This window comes from Hyla sarda, chromosome 9, assembly GCF_029499605.1.
Source record: "Hyla sarda isolate aHylSar1 chromosome 9, aHylSar1.hap1, whole genome shotgun sequence".
NCBI classification, from domain to species: Eukaryota; Metazoa; Chordata; class Amphibia; order Anura; family Hylidae; genus Hyla; species Hyla sarda.
In genome coordinates this window covers 162301231-162326315 of record NC_079197.1, presented here as the reverse complement: position 1 = coordinate 162326315, position 25085 = coordinate 162301231, and the positions used below count along the sequence as shown (strand labels likewise).

The 25085-nt window shown below is 45.6% G+C and overlaps 1 protein-coding gene across 2 annotated transcripts in view; it reads right to left on the bottom strand.

The window, feature by feature from the left end:
• Positions 1-949: 949 nt before the first annotated feature.
• Positions 950-25085, bottom strand: part of LOC130290582 (uncharacterized) — a 63104-nt gene continuing 38968 nt past the window's right edge. Inside the window, exons 1-5 of one of the 2 annotated variants that reach the window (XM_056538410.1) lie at positions 12767-12863; positions 7245-7346; positions 4812-4985; positions 3239-3340; positions 950-1380 (exon numbers count right to left, since the gene is read on the bottom strand). In XM_056538410.1, the coding sequence (XP_056394385.1) occupies positions 1181-1380; positions 3239-3340; positions 4812-4985; positions 7245-7346; positions 12767-12824 (636 nt within the window). In that variant the 5' untranslated portion in view covers positions 12825-12863 and the 3' untranslated portion in view covers positions 950-1180. Of the gene's footprint in view, positions 1381-3238; positions 3341-4811; positions 4986-7244; positions 7347-12766; positions 12864-25085 lie in introns of those variants that run through there. The other variant, XM_056538412.1, reaches the window with a different exon arrangement.

The window sequence follows — 25085 nt, the reverse complement described above, 5'->3', positions numbered from 1 at the left end:
CCTATGTTAATTAGTTCTTGATTTCAGATCTTTGGAGTTTTGTACATGACAACTGATCTATAGTGTCCTCTGTTCATGACCACAGATCTATAGTGTCCTCTGTTCACGACCAGTCCTCTGTTCATGTCCGATGATCTATAGTGTCCTCTGTTCATGACCACAGATCTATAGTGTCCTCTATTCACGACCACTGAGTCCTCTGTTCATGTCCGATGATCTATAGTGTCCTCTGTTCATGTCTGCTGATAGTGTCCTGTGTGCTGCTCACTTATCTGTGTCCTCTGAACTTAATCTGTTATAGAGTTCTATGTTCCTGTTATGTTTCTGGTTTGTGACTGACTATTTGTTAGTATGTGTTTTTACTAGGCCCCTGCACTTTAGTAAAGGAAGGGACCGGCGCCCAGTTGTCAATCCACCGGTTAGGGTGGATGGGAAAGTAGGCAGGGAGAGATGGTTTTAGGGTCAGTTTAGGGCTCACTCTCCCTGTCCCCTGGTCAGTCCTTAACACTTAGCTTGTCTTCTCTTAAGTGGGCATCCTTTTGGTGTGCAATCTTTGGACATCATCCGCATTCAAAGCATTATTCCGCATCCATTTGTGTGCGGTGTTTGGACGTCATTCACATTTGATGAGTAAATCCTACGCGTTTCATCTGCTATGATTCTTCAGGGATCTCAGTTAGCATATTTTCTTTGACTTCATTATGGAATTATGTGACATGAGGACGATGTATAATATACACATGATTCAGAAAGTGTATACTGAAAAACATCCAGACACTTCGACAAAAACGCACAAACTATTGCTCTATAGAGACTGCAAGTGTTTCTACAGGTGGCGGCCGTTGCAGATTTTGTAGACAAGTCAAAGAATATTTGCAAGTGCTATTTTATCATGAAAAAATGAATAAATGCTAAGTTGTAAGGTCCCCATGCATTCTTTATTATAGATAGATATATGTCATAATAATAATATAAAATAAATAGTCCTAACAACAGAGATAAGATAAAAATATTCTTTTATTGTGGGTTAATTATTGGACGTTCTCATGACATCTGGACGATGAGCGGAACGTATCCTGTGGGAAGAAGCTCATGTACATAAATGCTATAAAGAGACGGACAGGAAAAACCACCAACAACAGAGCGGGTGCTGCGCCGGTGTCAGCCGTTCATCCTATATTTACAGTTTGGATATCCATACCGCCACTATGGCTGCCAGGATGCCAACAGCAGGGACTTTCAGGTGAACAGCAGAGTTGCACAGGTTGGTGTTACAGCACTTATTCCTGGCTGAGAAGGTTGACCCCGCCATGTTTTCTGGGGTGTCTGTGTTGCACACTGTGGTGTTGGCACATCCACGTTTACGGTAGTCGACACCCCCTGTAGAAGAAGGAAGACAGAACATGTCAGGAGGATATTGGTCACCATTTGGGGGAGATTTATCAAAAACTGTCCAGAGGAAAAGTTGCTGAGTTGCCCATAGCAACCAATCAGATCGCTGCTTTTTTGAAAAGGCCTCTGCAAAATGAAAGAAGCGATCTGATTGGTTGCTATGGGCAACTGTGTCGACTCTTCCTCTGCACAAACTTTGATAAATCTCCCCCATGTGTATAAGCGTGGCCTTGTCAGATATGGGAGAGGGGGAGGGGAATGAGGGGCCCTTGTTTTACGGCAAGGTAAGCCGCTGCTAGAATAAACTTGCTTAGAGTATCCTCTTCTCCCAAATACCTCTGGACAGTCCTGTTTTATACGACACTGTCCTGCATAGGGACCACCATGAGTGTGGTCCTTATATAGGTTTACAAATGCTGAAAGGGTCTCTTCAAACTTGTAAAGTTATCCCCTATCCACAGGACAGGAGATTACTATCTGATCGTGGGGGTCCGACCAATGGGGCCTTCGAAGAACTGGGACCCAAGACTGGGTCTTCCGTTAAAATGGAGCAACAGGTCACTCTACTTTCGCTCAATTCATTTGCTATGGGAACTGCCAGAGATAGTCGAGTACAGTGAGTACAGCTCCCACAGAGAATGAAGCGGCAATGTGTATAAGTGTCCTGATACTGCAATCTAATCGGAGACTCTAAAGATTGGCCCGCAGCAGTCGGAACCCCGGGTTAAGATAGTTATCCTCTGTCCTGTGTGGGTAGGGGACAACTTTGCAGGTTAAAGGGGTATTCTGCCCTTAGACATCTTATCCCCTTTCCAAAGCATAGGGCATAATATGTCTGATGGCTGGGACCCCCCCACAATTTCCGTGCAGCACCCAGCATTCTGTGCCGGGCACTGCTCCTGTGACGAAGACGTGACGTCACGCCACGCCTCCTTGTAACGTCATGTCCCCTACATTCATGTCTATGAGTGGGTGTGGCACGGAGATCGCGGGAGTCCTTTGGATAGGGGATAAGAGGTCTAAGGCAGGAGTACCCCTTTAAGAAAAATAACCTGTCCACTCAGACTGGCAACAGCCGTGTCACGTCTGCAGGTCCTGCTCCGAGCACTCCAGGCCCAAAAACACTCGAAGAAGACCGAAGCTCGGGGAACTGGACGAAGACAAATAGGAGCTGCAGGCACCAGGGCTAGGTAAGTATTGCTTTTTTTTCCCTCAACTTTTCCTCCACCCCAGTAGTCTACCATATCTACTCTGCCAATCGCTAACCACAGTGGTGACCTGCCTTAGTTGGTTAATTACTGAGCGGGCATTACCTGTGTCGAGGCATTTACTGAACTATAGGGACAGAGCACTATTGGAATGGCTGGGGGGAAATGGGTAGGTAAGTATTGCTTATTATTGCCAGATAAGCACTGACAGGGATTAGGATCTTTCTACTCATGCCGAGTACGTATGGCCGGCTGTACAGTACGGTATTAAGGGCAATTTAGTCAATGACCCAATGGGGGAGATTTATCGAGACCTGTGTAGAGGAACAGAAGCACAGTTGCCCATAGAAACCAATCAGATCCCTTCTTTGAAAAAAGAAAAAAGGCCGCTGAAAAATGAAAGAAGTGGAATTCATTCTACGTCCCAGTCCCCATGAGGAAGCTGTTTCTCCAGTGAAACATGTTGAGGGACATCAAGTTGATTTTTCATAATACTGAGTTAGTATTGCAGTGTTTCCCAACCAGGGTGCCTATAGATATTGCAAAACTACGACTCCCAGCAGCCGTTGGCTGTCCGGGCATGCTGGGAGTTGTAGTTTTGCAACAATGGATCAGATCATAAAAAAGTGACTACTCACCAAACCTCCCGGTCTTGGTCACACAGACCTCTTGGTTTTTACAGGTGGTTTCTGACTTGGTAACACAAGGGAAGTCACACATATAGCACCGCAGGTTGGTCTCTGCAAAACATAAAAATGTCTTTGAGCTGCTGAATGTGGAGAAATAAACATTTTTAATATTTGCACAATGGCCCCCAAAAATGAAGAAAAATGTATTAAATATGTATATATCCACTTTTTATACAGTAACATAACGTCATTTGTTTCGAGCCTAAATTGCAGATGCATTCATAATTCTGCAGGCTTCAGAGCTGAAATCATCCAGCATCTCCTTTCTGCTTTTTTGCTCTTGTGATTTTCAGAATATAACTCAGGATCAGTATAGGATAAGTAAGGTAATATATGTGCACAGTGACCTCACCAGCAGAATAGTGAGTACAGCTCTGGACTATAATACAGGATATAACTCAGGATCAGTACAGGGTAAGTAATGTAATGTATGTACACGGTGAACCCACCAGCAGAATAGTGAGTACAGCTCTGGACTATAATACAGGATATAACTCAGGATCAGTACAGGATAAGTAATGTAATGTATATACACAGTGACCTCACCAGCAGAATAGTGAGTACAGCTCTGGAGTATAATACAGGATATAACTCAGGATCAGTACAGGATAAGTAATGTAATGTATGTACACAGTGACCTCACCAGCAGAATAGTGAGTACAGCTCTGGAGTATAATACAGGATATAACTCAGGATCAGTACAGGATAAGTAATGTAATGTATGTACACAGTGACCTCACCAGCAGAATAGTGAGTACAGCTCTGGGGTATAATACAGGATATAACTCAGGATCAGTAAAGGATAAGTAATGTAATGTATGTGCACAGTGACCTCACCAGCAGAATAGTGAGTGCAGCTCTGGAGTGTAATACAGGATATAACTCAGGATCAGTACAGGATAATTAATGTAATGTATGTACACAGTGACCCCACCAGCAGAATAGTGAGTGCAGCTCTGGAGTATAATACAGGATATAACTCAGGATCAGTATAGGATAAGTAATGTAATGTATGTACACAGTGACCTCACCAGCAGAATAGTGAGTACAGCTCTGTAGTATAATACAGGATATAACTCAGGATCAGTACAGGATAAGTAATGTAATGTATGTACACAGTGACCCCACCAGCAGAATAGTGAGTACAGCTCTGGAGTATAATACAGGATATAACTCAGGATCAGTACAGGATACGTAATGTAATGTATGTACACAGTGACCCCACCAGCAGAATAGTGAGTACAGCTCTTGAATATAAAACGGTGCATCAGTATTGGATTAGCTTATCTGATACTACAATGTAAAGAATTGTATTAATAAAACTGATTTGGTGCAGCCCATTGATTCTTATGTGGGGGGGGGGGGCTCAGCTGACTTGTATTAAATAGTGACCTAAAGTCCTTTTAAAGTCCCTTTTGCATCCATGTCAAACAGAATATTTACACATTGCTTCAGAAAATTTCTTATGGAGGGATGAGATGTTTACAGGTGGGTAGGTTTACACTATAAAAGCATTACATACCTCTACTGACGTCACTGGCTCCGACGGGTTTTGAAGTGTCGGCCATGACCATCTTGGGGTCATTACACATGTCTTTATCACAACACTTCTGGATTATATTACCATACATCTGTTCGTTTTTGCAATACTGTGAATTCTGACAGCCCATCTGCCGATCTGAGGTTTTTCCATCCTCTATTAAAATAAAATAATATATATCGACAACACGATCAGTATGTGACAACAGTGCAATAAGAAAGCGATATCTGAATGGGCACCGTGTAACATTATCGAATGTTCCCGGTGCAGCTAACAATAGATTCCCCTGGTGACAATATCTAATCTCTGGGGGGGGGGGGGGGGGGGGTTAGCTGCTGATCTTGCCTTTGGTTTATTAAACCACCTTTACAGTAGTGGTCTCCACACTGTGGACCTCCACCCGGTCCAAATCTACAACTCCCAGCATGCCCGGACAGCCGTTGGCTGTCCGGGCATGCTGGGAGTTGTAGATTTGGAACCGGTGGAGGTCCATGGTTTGGAAACCACTGCTTTACAGGTACAGCCTGTTTAAAATTCTAACTACCTGCAACTACCCCCCCTCCCGCTGCGATCGCCTACCTGCGGACTGCCTTCGGATAGGGGATGAGTTATATCCCACTACAGTATTCCACCGGAGTACCCCTTTAACCCCTTTATTTTGGGGCCTATTGATAGGGAAGTCAGCGCAGACCCTCCACATGACATATTCAAATCATTGTAAGAATTGTTCATTGTACATTAAAGGGGTTATCCAGGAAAAAACTTTTTTATATATATATCAACTGGCTCCAGAAAGTTAGACAGATTTGTAAATTACTTCTATCCAAAAAATCTTAATCCTTTCAGTACTTATGAGCTTCTGAAGTTAAGGTTCTTCTTTTATGTCGACCACGTTTTTGCCTGCGGTCGGGAAACAGCATACGGCCGAAAACTAAGCCGACCGGAGGCTGCGGTTCACTCCGGTCGGCTCATAGACATGCATTAAATACGCTTCCCGAATACGGCTGAGTGCCGCGATTAAGCCCCGCCCCCCTCCTCCCAGACGTATACGGGAACAGTAGTTAACAAAACGTGGTGTGAACCCAGTGCTCTCTGATGACACGTGTCTCGGGAAACGCCCAGTTTAGAAGCAAATCCCCATAGCAAACCTCTTCTACTCTGTGCAGTTCCCGAGACAGGTGTCATCAGAGAGCACTTAGACAGAAAAGAACAACCTTAACTTCAGAAGCTCATAAGTACTGAAAGGATTAAGATTTTTTAATAGAAGTCATTTACAAATCTGTTTAACTTTCTGGAGCCAGTTGATATATATATATATATAAAAGTTTTTTCCCGGATAACCCCTTTAAAGAAACCTCTAGCCCAGTACATATATGGGGAATATTTTATACTTTAGTTGTTTCGCTTGGGAGGAATATCAACCTTTAATGTTACGTAAACCTGGGGTGTAGCTGAGGCCTGAGGCCAGGGTGCTTAGCGTTGGGAAAGAGGCGTGCGGTACTGGCAGGAAAATGTAAAGCACATCCATGTCATTGGAACCATTGTATCAGCATCACCATGTGATTAAGTAATTGGTCAATTATGTCTCTGCCAACTCTTTTTCCATTATGCCATACCTGGGCAGCGGTATGGCATCATTGAAAAAGAGTAGCGTAGGCAAAGTTTTTGGGGGAGGGAGAGACAGCAAACAGTCACTTTATTTCGGGTGAAGGAAAAACCTACCACGTCCATATGTAAAAGCACAAATTCTTCCAACGTGGCGACGAGATTGAGAGGCGCTGGACACCTTGATGCTGGTTCACCCATACAGTAGATGCCTGATGAAGCAGTCTCACTGTGAAACGCGTTTGCGGTGAATAAACTTGAGACCCCTTTTAGTCTGTGTGTCCAGCGCCTCTCAATCCCGTCGCCACGTCGGAGGAATTTGCGCTTTTATATTTGAAGTTGACGTGGAGCGGCGGCAGGCACTCATATCATCGCTGTGTTCCACGGTTACACTTGGTGAAGTGTAACTATATGTGGTGAGCGCCACTTTTATTCCATATAATACCCCTGTTGAATACGGTATCACACTACGGCGCGCTGTCTGTGTCTTGTTTTAGTACGTCCGTATATAAACACATTGGGGAGAGATTTCTCAAAACCTGTCCAGAGGAAAAGCTGCTGAGTTGCCCATAGCAACCAATCAGATCGCTGCTTTCACTTCTCACAGGGCTTTTCAAAAATGAAAGTAGCGATCGGATTGGTTGCTATGGGCAACTCAGCAGCTTTTCCTCTGGACAGGTTTTGATTACTCTTCCCCCCTTGTGTAAAAGACAACTTATAACGACACATATTATTAATAATAATAATAATAATAATAATAATAGAAATAATCAATGAATTATGTCCAAATTTTAGAAAACCAAAACTCACCAGAACGAACTTCTTGCACCATACAGAGGTCGTCCTGTGCACAGTCCTTAGTGGTTTTATCTTCACATTCTCCGCTGCAGGAAAAACATTTCAGAGCAGAACCTGGAGGCACAAATAATGGAGAAGAATTAGCGCAGAACATGGACGCCTCTGGCTCCGAAGATATTATATACAGTGGTCCCTCAACATACGATGGTAATCCGTTCCAAATGAACGATCGTTAGTTGAAACCATCGCATGTTGAGGGATCCGTGCAATGGAAAGTATAGGACAGTGGTCTACAACCTGCGGACCTCCAGATGTTGCAAAACTACAACACCCAGCATGCCCGGACAGCCAACGGCTGTCCGGGCATGCTGGGTGTTGTAGTTTTGCAACATCTGGAGGTCCGCAGGTTGTAGACCACTGTTAGACGAAGTTGTACTCACCTGTCCCCGCCGCTCCGGACCGTCATCGCTGCCCGGGATGTCGCCGTCCATCGCTGTCCTCGCTCTCCGTCGCTGCCGTCACATTGCTACGCACGCCACTCCTATTGGATGACGGGACGGCGTGCGCAGCGACGTGATGACGACGATGGAGAGCGCCGACGATGCAGGGGATCCCTAAGAGGACGCGCCGGAGCCCCGAGGACAGGTAAGTGATCGTCAGCGGACCACACGGGGCACCGTAAACGGCTATCCGGTGGCAGCTGAAGCAGTCTGCGCTGCCGGATAGCCGTTTATGCGATGGCCCCGACATACAAAAGCATCGTATGCTGATGCCGCCTTCAACATGCGATGGACTCTGAGAGGTCATCGTATGTTGAAATGATAGTATGTCGGGGCCATCGTAGGTCGGGGGGTCACTGTATATTGTATCACTGCGCTGTAATATACGGCTGTCCTCCAATCCAATTTATACTACACCTCAGGCAGTACCCTCAAAGATTCTTGAATAAAACATGAACCTTGAATGGTGCTCTGATCTTAGTTTTGACCCCCTTTACCAATGGACTCAAACTGTGGCCCTCCAGATGTTGCAAAACATCAACTCCCAGCATGCCCGGACAGCCAACGGCTGTTTTGCAACATTTGGAGGGCCGCGGTTTGAAACCACTCCACCCACCACCCAATAGTTTTTCACCGGAATACCCCTTTAAAGTCATCAGGACAATCCTGCTAGCATGTGTTCAAATCCCCCCGCAGTGCCCCCCACAGGTGACCTATAGCATTGCCGGATGCCCATTGAAATCGATATGTTGTCCACATAGGGGGAGATTTATCAAAACCTGTGCAGAGGAAGAGTGGTGCAGTTGCCCATAGCAACCAATCAGATTGCTTCTTTCATTTTCCAAAATGAAAGAAGCAATCTGATTGGTTGCTATGGGCAACTGCAGCACTCTTCCTCTGCACGGGTTTTGATAAATCTCCCCCATAGAGTATAAAGAGAGATGTGTTTTGTAAGAACTCCATTAATTCGGAATGTCCCTTCGAAAACAGGTTTTCCAAACTACACAGCCCTTCTCCGATCTTGTCTGTGCCTGAAATGTAGATATAATCAGAGATAATATCATTATTCAGCACTTATATGGAGAAACACACAGGACTCTCATAACTTGTGCTTGGGGAGATGCGGAGTCCCTAGGTGTGCGCGGTATATTAATGAGGGCGTTCACCCTTCATAATGATTCATTAAGTGATTTAAATGGTTAAAATGAATTGTAGATGAAGGATAATGATAAAGATGTTTTTTGCACGGAGCTGTTCTTTCACACATGGTCCTTTTAAGGGTGTGATCGCACGTACAGTGTCCTGCACATGTTTGATGATGTAAACTAATTGACTAAACACAACAGAAAATCTGCAGCATCATGAAAATCTGCAGCATGTGTGAATAGACCCTAAAGAGGCTTTTTTTTGGGGGGTTATGGGGGTGGAATATTGTACTTACAGTAGTAATGAGGGGGGGAGGAGATGAAATGCATAGGAATTAAACTCTCTATAAAATGTCACTGTCTAACCCGTGAAGAAGTAGAGTGCTGAAGTAGATTAAAGGGGTACTCCGGTGGAAAACCTTTTTTTTTTTTTTTTTTTTTTTTTTTAATCAACTGGTGCCAGAAAGTTAAAAAGATTTGTAAATTACTTCTATTAAAAAATCTTAATCCTTCCAGTACTTATTAGCTGCTGAGTACTACAGAGGAAATACTTTTCATTTTGGAACACAGAGCTCTCTGCTGACATCATGACCACAGTGCTCCCTGCTGACATCTCTGTCCATTTTGGGAACTGTCCAGAGCAGCATATGTTTGCTATGGGGATTTTCTCCTACTCTGGACAGTTCTTAAAATGGACAGAGGTGTCAGCAGAGAGCACTGTGGTCGTGATGTCAGCAGAGAGCTCTGTGTTCCAAAAAGAAAAGAATTTCCTCTGTAGTATACAGCAGCTAATAAGTACTGGAAGGATTAAGATTTCTTTTAATAGAAATATTTTACAAATCTGTTTAACTTTCTGGCACCAGTTGATTTAAAAAAAAAAAAAGTTTTTCACCGGAGTACCCCTAATAACCAAATCACATTGTTCAGATGCCATTCACCCTTGAATGGGTAATAAAAGGGTACTCCGCTGCTCAGCGTTTGGAACAAACTGTTCTGAACGCTGGCGCCAGCCCAGGGAGCTCATGATGTCATAGCCCCGCCCCCACATGATGTCACGCTTCACCCCCTCAATGCAAGTCTATGAGAGGGGGCGTGACGGCTGTCACGCCCCCTCCCATAGACTTGCATTGAGGGGGTGGGGCATGATGTCATGAGGGGGTAGGGCTATGACATCATGGGCTTCCGGCGCCGGCTCCAGCAAACACTGAGCAGCGGAGTACCCCTTTAAGGGGTAGGTGTCACCTAGATTTGGTTTTTCCTGATTCAAGACAGATAACAAAATGTTCTTTTTTTTCTGTTCTGTTTCTATTTTCTAATTGTAAGTTTTTTTTTACTTCATTTTTTTTTTGCACATTATTATTGGGGGGTTGTTATCTTGCCTGAACTGATACAGCAACCTCCATGGACATAGACAACAATAGTCTGAAGCTGTCCTATTGGCATCAATAGGAAAGGTGTCTGGGTGTGCTCTGTGACCTTTTTAGATGTTGTTCCATAAGGGGGAGGCTGATCTGTAAGCAATAGCTGTGTAGACTATTATCTATATACTGGTGTCACCTGTCACTGTACTCCTGTATGTGATGATAAGGAGGAGACTGCTAGAAAGCGATCAGGAAGGAAGTCTCAGTTTAGTTCTAGGCCTAGTGGCCAGAATAGAAACTGCAAGATTTCAGGATTATTATGTAATATAGATACTAAGATGAAAAAGTAGGAAAAAAAAACAGCAAAAATTCTAAAAAAAAATAATATGGTTAACATAAAAACTTTTTTTCATTTTCCGATGACACATGGTAGACACTTATTTATAATATTTAAGGACTTATTAATCACAAGGTCTGTTCCCCATAAATGTGGTGTCAGTAACCAGTGTCCAAGGCAAATAAAATCATGGGGTGCATCAATAGGGGCATAGATGCCAACGACAAGGTAATAATTCTACCGCTGTACAAATCACTAGTCAGACCACACATGGAATACTGTGTACAGTACTAGTCAGATAACACATGGAATACTGTGTACAGTACTAGTCAGACCACACATAGAATACTGTGTACAGTACTGGTCAGACCACACATGGAATACTGTGTACAGTACTGGTCAGACCACACATAGAATACTGTGTACAGTACTGGTCAGACCACATATGGAATACTGTGTACAGTACTGGTCAGACCACACATAGAATACTGTGTACACTACTGGTCAGACCACACATAGAATACTGTGTACAGTACTGGTCAGACCACACATAGAATACTGTGTACAATACTGGTCAGACCACACATAGAATACTGTGTACAGTACTTGTCAGACCACACATAGAATACTGTGTACAGTACTGGTCAGACCACACATAGAATACTGTGTACAGTACTGGTCAGACCACACATAGAATACTGTGTGCAGTACTGGTTAGACCACACATAGAATACTGTGTACAGTACTGGTTAGACCACACATGGAATACTGTGTACAGTACTGGTTAGACCACACATGGAATACTGTGTACAGTACTGGTCAGATCACACATAGAATACTGTGTACAGTACTGGTCAGACCACACATAGAATACTGTGTACAGTACTGGTTAGACCACACATGGAATACTGTGTACAGTACTGGTCAGACCACACATAGAATACTGTGTACAGTACTGGTCAGACCACATATGGAATACTGTGTACTGTACTGGTTAGACTACACATGGAATACTGTGTACAGTACTGGTCAGACCACACATGGAATACTGTGTACAGTACTGGTTAGACCACACATGGAATACTGTGTACAGTACTGGTTAGACCACACATGGAATACTGTGTACAGTACTGGTTAGACCACACATGGAATACTGTGTACAGTACTGGTTAGACCACACACATGGAATACTGTGTACAGTACTGGGCACCAGTGTACAAGAAAGATATAGTGGAGCTGGAGAGAGTTCAAAGATGGGCACCCAGGGTAATACGGGGAATGGGAGGACCACAGTACCCAGAAAGATTATCAAAATTAGGGTTATTTAGTTTAGAAAAAAGAAGGCTTAGGGGAGACCTAATAACTATGTATAAATATATCAGGGGACAGTACAGAGATCTCTCCAAGATCTATTTATACCCAGGACTGTATCTATAACAAGGGGGCATCCTCTACGTCTACAGGAAAGAAGGTTCCTACACCAGCACAGACGGGGGTTCTTTACTGTAAGAGCAGTGAGACTGTGGAATTCTCTCCCGGAGGAGGTGGTCATGGTGAACTCTGTAAAAGAATTCAAAAGGTGTCTGGATGCATTTCTGGAGAATAACAACATTACAGGTTATGGATCCTGGATTTATAGGGACAGAACGGCCGTCCGGGCATGCTGGGAGTTGAGGTTTTGCAACACTTGGAGGACCACTGCAGAACAGTGTCACCTACATTGCTATCCATAAGAGTAACATCTGGTCCCATTAATACCCTTTGACTAAGAATTAGGGTACTATTACCATGGCAGGGTCACCTGTCGGGTGTAGATCCCTATAGTCATAATGGCCCATTCCATATCCACCTTAAGATTCCACCATATCCAATCAAAAACCAAAATTTCTTCTTATGTCTACTCAAAAAAAAGAAAAGCAAACAAGACCATAAACAATGCAGGACAAGACTATCGTCTTCCATTGACATCATACCAGTAGGTGCCCAGCGGTGGCGGATCTAAGGTGGGGGGGGGGGGGTAACGGGGCAATTGCTCCCCCCAGAGGGCCCTCCCTGCCACTATTCCAAGTGCTCAGATTTTCGTTAGGACATTCCCCCGTGCAAATATAGCCTGATAGTGCCCCTCCCGAGATTAGACTCTGGATCCACCACTGGTGCCCAGTCCCTTGGGTGCTCTTTAGTGTTTTCTTACCAAGGTGGCAGCTGAGGAAAACGAGGAGGACAACTGAGATAACTCCTTTCTTCTGCATCTTTAAGATCTCCGAGCTCCTTGTTGCTATCTGTCTTGGTACTGCTTCTCCTCCTTGTGATGATTTACAGTTTTCCCAAATGTGTCTCTACAACAGAGTTGGAGGAGTTTTATGGCTCCCAACCTCTCCCCAAATGATGTAATAGCACCCGCGGGGTGTGCCTGGACCAGACAAGATCTCAGTTTTGGATACTAATAATAAAAGGTAAATACAAACAGTGACGGGAGATGTCTGATAATATCTCCCAATGACATATATAACACGGTTCGTGAGGAAGGAAGGCATGACAGCAATGTAGCAGTATCACCCAAAATGATCGTGTGGGCGGGTATAGATGGACACGATAAAGTGACTTCAAAGCTTTGGGATTTGGATATGTGTTAGTGTAGATATAGTTATAAACTTAAAGTATAGATTTTAGGATGTATAAACCGGGGTATATGTCAAATCATAGAAACATAGAATGTGAGGATAAGAACAATGTGGCCCATCTAGCCTGCCCAATATTCTGATTATGCTAAGAATAGTCCCTGGCCCTATATTATATGAAGGATAGATAGCCTTATACCTATCCCTATGTTATATGAAGTATAGCCTTATACCTATCTCTATCTTATATGAAGGATAGCCTTATACCTATCTCTATCTTATATGAAGGATAGCCTTATACCTATCTCTATCTTATATGAAGTATAGATTTATGCCTATCTCTATATTATAATAAGGATAGCCTTATACCTATCCCTATCTTATATGAAGGATAGCCTTATGTCTATCCCTATCTTATATGAAGGATAGCCTTATACCTATCTCTATCTTATATGAAGTATAGATTTATGCCTATCTCTATATTATAATAAGGATAGCCTTATACCTATCCCTATCTTATATGAAGGATAGCCTTATACCTATCTCTATCTTATATGAAGGATAGCCTTATACCTATCCCTATCTTATATAACGGATAGCCTTATGTCTCTCCCTATCTTATTTAAAGGATAGCCTTATGCCTATCTCTATCTTATAAATTCACAGAAGGGGTACACATATATTAAAACATAACCTTTAATTATAATTAAGAAGGAGAACCCCACTACAAAAAGTGTAACAAAAAACAAAGACAAGATGTCCCCAGGGCAGATGTAGGTAACAGATAAACTAAGACCCTGAAGAAATATGCTCATAGGGCTGAGACTGGTGGAGTAACATATCAGCTCCACAACACCACCCTTGGTGACTGAGTTTGGGGTAGACTAAGGGGCAGGTCCACAGGTACAATGACCCTAGAAATTCCTAAAGGGGAGGTGTAGTTAGACTACCCCTACTCGCTCAGGGACCATCGGAGCAATCGCCCTAAAAAGGGCGACCCCTGCCCAGCTCTACACCTTTGACTCACCCTAGAAATCTCTCACAGCAAAAAAACCCAGACACAACCCAATCTATCTCTATGTTATCTAAAGGATAACCTTATGCCTATCCCTATCTTATATGAAGGATAACCTTATGCCTATCCCTATCTTATATGAAGGATAACCTTATACCTATCCCTATCTTATATGAAGGATAGCCTTATACCGATCCCTATCTTATATGAAGGATAGTCTTATGCCTATCCCTATCTTATATGAAGGATAGCCTTATGCCTATCCCTATCTTATATGAAGGATAACCTTATGCCTATCCCTATCTTATATGAAGGATAACCTTATACCTATCACTATCTTATATGAAGGATAGCCTTATACCTATCACTATCTTATATGAAGGATATCCTTATGTATATCTCTATCTTATATGAAGGATAGCCTTATACCTATCACTATCTTATATGAAGGATAACCTTATACCTATCACTATTTTATATGAAGGATAACCTTATGCTTATCCCTATCTTATATGAAGGATAGCCTTATACCTATCTCATATAAAGGATAACCTTAGAACAATCCCTATCTTATATGAAGGATCACCTTAGAACGATTCCTGTCTTATAAAGGATAGCTTATGTCTATCCCATGCATGCTTAAACTCCTTCACTGTATTTGCAGCTACCTCTTCTGCAGGAAGGCTATTCCATGCATCCACTACTCTCTCAGTAAAGTAATACTTCCTGATATTACTGCAGAAACCTTCCCCCTCTAATATAACACTATGTCCTCTTGTGGTCTCCTCTCCTCCTTTACCATGTTGATTCCCTTTATGTATATAAAAGTCTCTATCATATCCCCTCTGTCTCTTCTTTCTTCTATACATGTTAAGGTCCTTTAACCTTTCCTGGTAAGTTTTATCCTGTAATCCATGTACTAGTTTAGTATCTTCTCTGAACTCTCTCTAGAGTATCTATATCCTTCTGGAGATAAGGCCTCCAGTACTGCGCACAATACTCCAAATGAGGTCTCACCAGTGTTCTGTACAGCAGCATGAGCACTTCTCTCTTTCTACTGCTTATACCTCTCCCTATACACCCATGAGCACTTCCCTCTCTACTGATTATACCTCTCCCTATACATCCAAGCATTCTGCTAGCGTTTTCCGCTGCTCTATGACATTGTCTTCCTACCTTTAAGTCTTCTGAAATAATTACTCCTATATTCCTTTTCTCAGATACTGAGGTTAGGACTGTATCACAAAGTTTATTCTCTACCCGTGTTTTTTTTTTTTTTTTTACATCCCAGGTGCTTTATCTTGCATTTATTCACATTAAATGTCAGTGTTCAGAGTTCTGACCATTCCTCTAGTTTACCCAAATCCTTTTCCATTTGGCTAATATCACTGATAAAGATATTATAGGAACGGGCCCCAGTACAGATCCTTGGGGTCCCCACTGGTAACAAGACCTCTGAATATTCTCCATTGACTACAACCCTCTGTTTTCTGTCATTCAGCCGCTGCCTAATCCACTCAACAATATGGGAGTCTGAGCTCAATAACTGCAGCTTATTGATAAGTCTTCTATGTGATACAGTGTCAAAAGCCTTACTAAAATCTAGATAAGTGATGTCTACTGCCCCTCTGCCATCTATTATTTAAGTCACCCAATCAAAAAAAAAAAAAAAAAAAAAAAAAAAAAAACAATAAGCTTAGATGTTCTAAAATCCTATCCTTTAGTTTGGTTTCCATTAATTTCCCTACTATTGATGTCAGACCTACTGGCCTATAGTTGCCTGACTCCTCCCTACTACCTTTCTTATAAATGGGGACAACATTTGCTAATTTCCAATCTTCTGGGACCACTCCTGTTACCAGTGACTGGTTAAATAAATCTGTTAATGGTTTTGCTAGGTCACCACTGAGCTCTTTAATAACTTTGGGTGTATCCCATCAGGCCCCTGTGACTTATTTGTCTTAAAGTGTACCTGTCAGGTCCAACAAAATTTTTCTTTAAATATATTACTTAGTACCTAATCCTGACCATGTACATCTAATTTTTATGTGTCTAGCACCTGTATTTTTTTTATTACACTTTTAATTTAGCTCACTAGTCTGAATTCCTCACAAAGGGAGGGGGTGTGGCCTCACTGTGCAGGTCTCCGCCCCCTCCCTCAGTATGCTGTCTGCTCACATCTCCCCTAGCATTAGCAAAACTACAACTCCCAGCTTGTCCTCACTGACAGTAGCGGGACACAAGCTGACAGTGGGAGGATTTTTCCTCCAGCTGTGAACCCTACACTCATAGCTATCAATCAAGGAAGTGTGTCCATGACATAGGTGATGATGCATGGACACAGCAGGACTAGTATGTGTCAAAGCAGGCAGGGGGGGGCAGTTGTTTGACTGGCTTTTTCTGTATGAAATACTGAAAATTTTCTAATGAAAACAATTGCAAAACCTATTGGTTATAAATGCTTTACTACATATCAAAAGTTTTTATATCTGACAGTGCCCATTTAACTTTAGAATAGACAGCAACCTCTTTCTCTGTAAAGACACATGTATCAAACGATTCATTGAGTCTCCCCCCCCCCCCCCCCCGTAACTGAGTTCCTTTTCCTTCATTTTCTTTTGTAAAAACTGAACGGAAGTATTTATTGAGGTGGTCAGCTAGTCCTTCATCTTCTTTTACCTTCCTTCTTTTGTTTTAAATTTAGTTATTCCTTTTTATTTTTATTTATATATATATCTGAAGAATGTTTTATCCCCTTTTCCTTCTGACAGGACTAGTTTCTCTTCTGCCTGTGTTTTAGAAGCTTTTATAACTTGCTTACTGCCTAACTGTATATATTTCCTTATCTACATTTTACTGCCTAACTGTATATATTTCCTTATCTACATTGCTCTGTTTTTTTTTTATAACTACTAAATGCTAGCTTTTTTTTTTATGATTTAGCTGTTTCTGCTGACTATCTATCTATCGCTCATATGTTCTATCTATCTAACTCATATTTATCTATCTCATATCTATCTATCTCCTATCTATCTATCTATCTATCTCATATCTATCTATCTCATATCTATCTATCTCATATCTATCTATCTCATATCATATCTATCTATCTCATATCTATCTATCTCATATCTATCCATCTATCTCATATCTATCTCATATGTATCTATCTATCTATTTCATATCTATCTATCTATCAATCTATCTCATATATATCTATCTATCTATTGTCTATCTATCTCATATCTATCTATCTCATATCTATCTATCTATCTCATATCTATCTATCTATCTATCTATCTATCTCATATCTATCTATCTATCTATCTATCTATCTATCTATCTATCTCATATCTATCTCATATCTATCTATCTCATATCTATCTCATATCTATCTATCTATCAATCATTTTCTGTAGAATAAGTTCTGTATCTCCATCAATAAATAAATGTTAGGTCAGTATTAGACAAGTGTAAATCTGGCTTCACATATGTCCGGTGTCCGGCACAGTTCCCCTGCGGTGCCCTGGAGGGAAACTGATGGTAGAACTGATCCGATTCATTGGGACAGTTCCCAATCAGACGGTTGGAGACGCCGGATGGCATCAGTTGCGCCAAGATGAAGGCTGAGTTCCTCTATGCCGAATGCCGGACACGTGATCCCAGCCTAATACTGCTGCATTTTCTATTTTCATGTTGTGTTTATCCTATGAATAGTGTTAGGACACAAAATCTCTCCAGCTTTATGTTTTTTGGGGGATTTTCCTATATGATTCATGAGCAGCATTGGTTTCTATGTCCATGTTTATTCTATGACTCGTAGTATTGAAGAATGTCCTATCATCTTATAATCCCAAATTATGTGATACTCTGATTTCTATCTCTGTGTAATTATAGTATTTGTGTATAGTATGTCTATGCGGTTGTTTATGTCATTGCTCTGTATGGTGTTATTAAAGGTTTCTTTAGACCAGTGGTCTCAAAATGTGGCCCTCCAGATGTTGCAAAACTTCAAGACTGCATTGAACACACCTTCCTTCTACAAAACCTTTTGCCCTCCCCCCGCTCAGTAAATAACAGCAGACACCGTGCTTCTCTTTTAGTGGTCTGAGGTGGTGGTCACAGCTCCAATTTTATTAATAGTAATAAACAGCACTATAGCGTGCAACTCTAACTCAACACTGCATAGTAGTAACCATATAACAAAAACGGTGATATTGACCTGTTCCACAGCCGCAGAGGAATGCCAACCGTCGGATCCCCGACGGGCATGACTGCCCACGGCATCTTCCATCTTCTAAGGTCATATCATTTCCATGCCACTAGGAGCCTGTGTATCCCTACACGGAGCTCCGACCGCCACTCAACAGGAACAGGGCCTGCTCCAAACCATCCTGCAGGCCCGATAGAAAAATATCCAGCCCAATATCATTGAGGTGGACCCCATCTGCGATCATAAATCGTCTGTTGTCACCCTCCAGCTCGCGGTGACGGACCATCACCCCGCCCTTGGACCGAACAAAACAAGCCATTCTAGCATTGACCAGGTGGCGAGACCGCTCAATGGCCTCAGCATCCCTGGCCCCTTGCCACTTGACCCGAGGAACAATCTCCGACCATACCAGAACCAGCTCCGTAAAGAAGCCAGATAACCTCGCCACATCAACTTTCATGACGGTGATGAGCTCTGGAAAGCAGGTAAAACAAAGGTCATTCCCACCGGCATGAACAACCAAAATCACCGGCGAGCGAACCATTCCGGCAATAACCACTGCTTCCAAAAGAATTTGCTGCCAACGCATGCCCGGAATCCCACGCCAGTGGGCATCAATGTTCGGAACACCCAACGATCTTCCACCAGGACGGCAACTCGCCCTCTGGGCCGCCCGGTGGACATACGAATGCCCCAAGAAGAACACAGAAGCCACTGGAGATTCTGAAACAGAAAACAAGTTAAAGAAGCAGTTTCGGACGAACGTATCTCGCATAACATGCCGAGCGCCATCTCCCAATTCGCTGAATGTCCGCTACGGCCAGCCCGGCACGCGATGCCTCCGTCGCCGCACCAATCCGAAAGGAATGTGTGCCAAATTCAGCCGCCGGGGCACCAACAGCCCCAAGGCACCGCTTAAAAACCGCCTGGAACTGATAGCGTGTCAGGGGGGAACCGTCAGCATGTGCGAAAAAATGCTCCCCACCCGTGCGAACCGCCAAATAATCCCAAAAGGCCCGAACAGGACACACTTCCCCGTCCATGGACCGCAAACTAACCTACACCCCCTGGCCCATCTGATCCGTCTTGGACCTGCGGACACGCAACTGCAATACGCCGTTCGAGCAAACGACATCCTCAAACAACAAACCACCCACGCCCGACTTGGACGCGGGAACCATCTCACCGACCCGAAAAGCGCCAAAAAACGCGGTGCAAAAAGCAGCAGAAAAAAGCAATGACTCAAATTGAGAAGGACAACACTCCCCCGTAGCGGCCAGCAGAGCCACCAACAAAGCATAGGAAACCGGGCGCCTGCGCTCGCGCCGGACGTGGGTCTTCTGCCAACCCTTCAGCGCCTGCTGAATTAAAAAACGCTTGGTCACATCTTCCCAACCCAAAAGTTTAAAGTAAAAACTCACGCCCGCCAGCCTCCGGCGGGCCACCACAGCGGAAACAGCAGCTGCGCGCAAAGACAACAAATAGTCAATGGTTACCGATAAGCGGGACTCCCCACAGACTTCCACCGGTCGTCCAGCAACCATGCCCCACCAAGCAGCCCACGCCTTACCATGTCCTGTCCAAGTAGCAGCCGCTACCGATGATTGGATAAGGGGCATCAATCGACCGTCACCAAGTCCCACACCAACCGGGGGCAAGGAGTGCCCTCCTGGGCCGCGTCCGGACACATCTTCCAAAAGGCCTGAAACTGAAAACGGGACAAAGCATCAGCAATTACATTGTCAACCCCAGGGACGTTGCGGCCCGGAACCAAATATTCAGCTCCAGACAGCGAAGCACCAGATGACGAAGCAGGGACAACACAGGAAGCGAAGAGGACGTGAGACCGTTAACACAGTGAACCACACTCACATTGTCAGACCAGAAAACAACCCGGCGGTTACTAAAAAGATGTCCCCAAAGTTCCACCGCAACCACAATGGGAAAAAGCTCCAGCAACGTAAGGTTCCGGCATCGCCCATCTTCACGCCACTCCCGAGGCCACTCCTCGGCACACCACGCACCATTAAAGAAAGCCCCGAAACCCAAAGACCCCGCAGCGTCCGTGAACAGTTGTAGTTCACCATTGGGCAATTCAGCCGCCTGCCAACAAGTGCGACCATTGTAGCATCTCAAAAATTCCCTCCAAACCAAAACATCAGCCCGCAACTGCCGTATTCTGTGGTCCTGATGCCGCGCCCCTCTCGTGGACAAAGACAGCCTCCGTGAAAAAACCCGCCCCATGGGCATAACTCTGCACGCAAAGACAAGGTGGCCCAACAACACCTGCATTTGCCGCAACGTAACCTTCTTAACCTCACAAAAAACTTCCACTAAACCCAACAAAGATTCCAACTTCTCACTCGGCAGGCGAAAAACCATTGCAACCGAATCGATCTCAATGCCCAAGAACGACATCACAGTAGCAGGACCCTCCGTCTTATCCGCCGACAAAGGAACACCAAACTTGCGCATAAAGAAACAAAAAGAATCCAAAAGAAAATGACACCTGGAAGACCCAGCTGGGGCAACAAACAAAAAATCGTCCAAGTAATGAATAATAGAGGAACTGCCTGTTTCCACACGAACCACCCACTCCAAAAATGAACTGAACAACTCAAAGTAGTGGCACGAGATGGAACAGCCCATAGGTAAACAAATATCAAAATAAAACAACCCGTCAACCCGACACCCCAGCAGGTGGTGACATTCCGGATGAACCGGCAACAACCTGAATGCCGATTTAATGTCGGATTTGGCCATCAAGGCCCCCGCTCCCGCACCTCTAACCAGGGCAACTACCCTATCAAAGGAAACATAGGACACAGACGCATCCTCCTTGGGAATTCCGTCATTCACCGAGGAACCCTTCGGGTACGATAGGTGATGGATGAGCCGGATCTTCCCTGCCTCCTTCTTGGGCACCACGCCCAAAGGGGACACCCGCAGGTTGTGAAAAGGCGGGACGGAAAATGGGCCCATAAACCCACCCAAAGCCACCTCCTTGCCAATCTTGTCCCGAAGCACGTCAGGACGCTCACGAGCCGATTTCAAGTTATCCGGAAAAACACCAACAACCGTACTCAAAACAAACGGAATAAAGAAACCACATTCAAAGCCATCTTTTAGAACCACAGCGGCTTCCCTAATGGGGTACCGCTCTAACCACGGGCGCATCTCGGCCACCCTCACTGGGGTCCTTCCCTCCGGCAGCAGACGCCGGGCGGGCGGGCGTTTTTGCAGTCCTAGGACAGCGCACTGCTGCATGTCCCCCGCCGCAGGAGGAACACTCATGCTTGTACTTGCACAAGCTGAGAAATTGGCAGTGGCCCTCATTGAAGAGCCAATAAGCCCCGGGCCTTCGCATGGCCACTGACCCCGTAGCCCTGGACTGACCAGCGGCCCCTGACTGAAGGGACGGCCCTTTTTGGGACATCATAAGGCGCAACCAGACATCAGTCGCCTTAACACCCCAACCAACCTCCGGCTGCAACGCCAGCCGCCGACGAAATTCTTCATCGTAACGCCACCAGGCAGAACCCCCATGAGCCTTGTAGGCATTGTAAACAGAATCCATATAAATAAAAAGTTCCGAACAGCGTTCGGGATGCTTTTCACCCATAACACACCCCAAGACAGCAAAGGCCTGTAACCAGTAACCCATGGACTTGGCAACCTTAGGCCTAAAGGGACCCGCCTTCTCAGACTGAGGTCTCCGCTCCTTATCTATGGTATGTTGGTCCACAGAAACCAGGGACCACAAATCCACATATGCATTACCCCAAATCTTCTCCTTAACCGCGTCGTCCACATGCACCCCCAAAGGGCTAAGCCCACAAAAAATAGCCTCCTTGTGCACGCCCGCCCTAACCGGGGACACACGACGGGCTGGGGCAGCCAATTTTTCCCCTGGCGGCCCTTCCAACTTGGAAAGAACGGCCTTCAAAACAGACAAAACATCAGCAGACCAACCCCCAGCACCCCAAGCCCCCGCAAAGTCGAACTCACCAGTCCGCGCAGGAGCACCAGAAGAAGTCGACGGACCACTGGAGGAAGCATCAGGCACTGGATCAGACACCGGAGCAGGAGGTGGAGCAGGATCCGGATTCGGAGCTGGAGCCGCGCTGGGCCGCTCGCATCCACGCGAAGACCTCCTAGGGGACCTGGAACGTCGCCGACGACTGCCACGCCGGCGAGCCCTCCTGTCCGGGCTCGCCGTGCTCCAGGAGCTGTCTCTTGAAGAACATGGCGACCGCCACCGGGACAAGCGTGACCTTCTAGATCGCACTCTGCATCTATGGTCCCGGCGACAACTGTGGTGTGACCGAGCACGAGACTCAGCAGCCCTGCACCGCCGAGAGCGGCCAGAACCCCGGGAGGATGACCTGGAAAAACGCCTGCGTGCACTCCTCACAGACCCCCTTGAAGCCCGGTCACGCGGGGGCTGGCTGACCCGCTGCTCAAACACCTGACCCCCAGCAAGAGACAGTGAAGGGCCGGTGACAGGGAGGGGAGGGGGAAGTTGGTGCGCTACCTGAGGGACAGTCATAGAAGAGGGGCCAGCAGCATCATCCCCGGGGCCCACGCTATCTCGGGCATCCTCAAATAATGGGTCCTCCTCCCCCAAATCTACAGGTAGGGGTTGGGACACAGCCAGCCCACCACCATGTGGCAGGCTGACCGCCGATACCCGCGCCGGCGGCGTGTCCGGAACCTCGTCAGCCGATGAGGAGGCACGAGATCCGGCTGAGGGGGCATGATGATTACCCATGACCCCGGAATTCTCACCGCACTGCCCGGGAACCGCCGCAACTACCGAGGATGCGCGCGCGACTATCGGAAGGGAGTGCGCAGGAAGGGGAGGAGCCATCCCCCGTACCCCGGCACTAGCAGCAGCAGGCCCAGGCCCCGATGCAGAGGCCAAAGCCTGCGCCACTGCACGTCCCCGCCGCCCGCTGGTATTAACCCGCGGCGGGCTGGGACTCAATCTAGAAGGGGGGCGGGATTGCCTACCCGTCCGGCGGCTCGCTGCAGGCACCGAAACCGCCGACGATGACAGGGACCGGGCCGAGGAGGGAACCCCAGCGGAGGCCATATTGGGAAGGAGCCGGGACAGGAGCCCAGGATCAGCCAGCAACCGCTCCCGTATCGCCAACCACACAGCCTCGTCAGCCATAGCGAGCACCTACGTCTCTCGTTGCTGGTGAGGTAAGAGGAGGGGAGGAAGCAGGAGAGTCTCCTATATCCCCTATGGGCGTAACTACCCTCCCCTTGTTCCCACCCCGACCTGTGGGAGGGCCCAACCTACTTCGGCACCTGTTAACCCCCCAGTGTCCATACAGTCAGTGGGACCTAGCGAACGGCTGTCCGGACATGCTGGGAGTTGTAGTTTCGCAACATCTGGAGGGCTAAACTTTGAGATCACTGGCTATAGACATTTGTGGTGTCCTGGTACCGTATTGCATACCTTACCTTGTATGGTGGTCCCCAAAGTCAGAGTTACTACGTTCAAGTAGGGTCCCCAAGGTGGGACAGCCCCTAATCGCCTCTTCTACTCTAATTCTATAATGTTCATATGGACATATTTAATAATGTATATTTAATATAATGTAAAGTACTTACCTTGTTTGCGTCGCAGGACCTTTGGTCATGTGACCATGTTGATTCCTTTATGGTATGTTGGAGGACCTTTGGAGGTCCTTGGGTCACATGTTTACTCAGAATTCTATGTGAAGATGATTGACAGAAGTATTGGACCATTTAGCTCTAGTCCAGCCCCTGCCCATATAAGGGAGCTGTAGCCAATTATCGCTCTCTTGGGTTGCTGCTCTCGTGGATGCCGGACTAGCAGGACGGATCTGCGCAACTGTCAAAGACACGCTAGGCCTGAAAAACCTACCGGCCTCAGCCTAAACTAAACCGTGAGTTCTAAACTAATCCCCGCTAAAGCTAGCGTGACTACTGGACCGCAACTAAAACCCCTAAATCCAGTGGAACAGCGCATATCAGTCTACGGGCTCTAAATTGCTTAAGGTCCCAACCACTGTCAATCTCTAAGAGACTTTGCCTGTATAGAGACTGTTCCGTTTATGAAGCGTGCATAAAATATTCAGTAAAAGTTCCAACTGTTTTCAGCAAACTCTCCGGTTGTGGACATTCAATTATTCTCTACCTCCCTATCACTTTTGGGAAGGGTGGCGGTAGGACAAGCATTACAGAGGAGCCCTCACCCTGGCGTCATGAATAGAAAGGGTTAACCAGACACCCTTTAGTAACCGCACAGCTACACTCCCTACACCCAACTCCCCCAGGCTATCACACATTCATGAAATGTAATGTATGATTCAGAAGACTGCATTGGGATGTGGTGGAGCAGGTGGTCATGGGCTATACCCACGGGTCCCGCTTATCCTGGGCACTTCCACACCACAGATAGGGTTGCCACCTTTCTTGCCAAAAAATACCGGCCATGCTAATTTGCATAATTTACTGTTACGCCTAGCGCTCCGGGTCCCCGCTCCTCCCCGGAGCGCTCACGGCGTCTTTCTCCCTGCAGCTCCCCGGTCAGTCCCGCTGACCGGGAACGCTGCACTGTCATGGCCGTTGGGGATGCGATTCGCACAGCGGGACGCGCCCGCTCGCGAATCGCATCCCAGGTCACTTA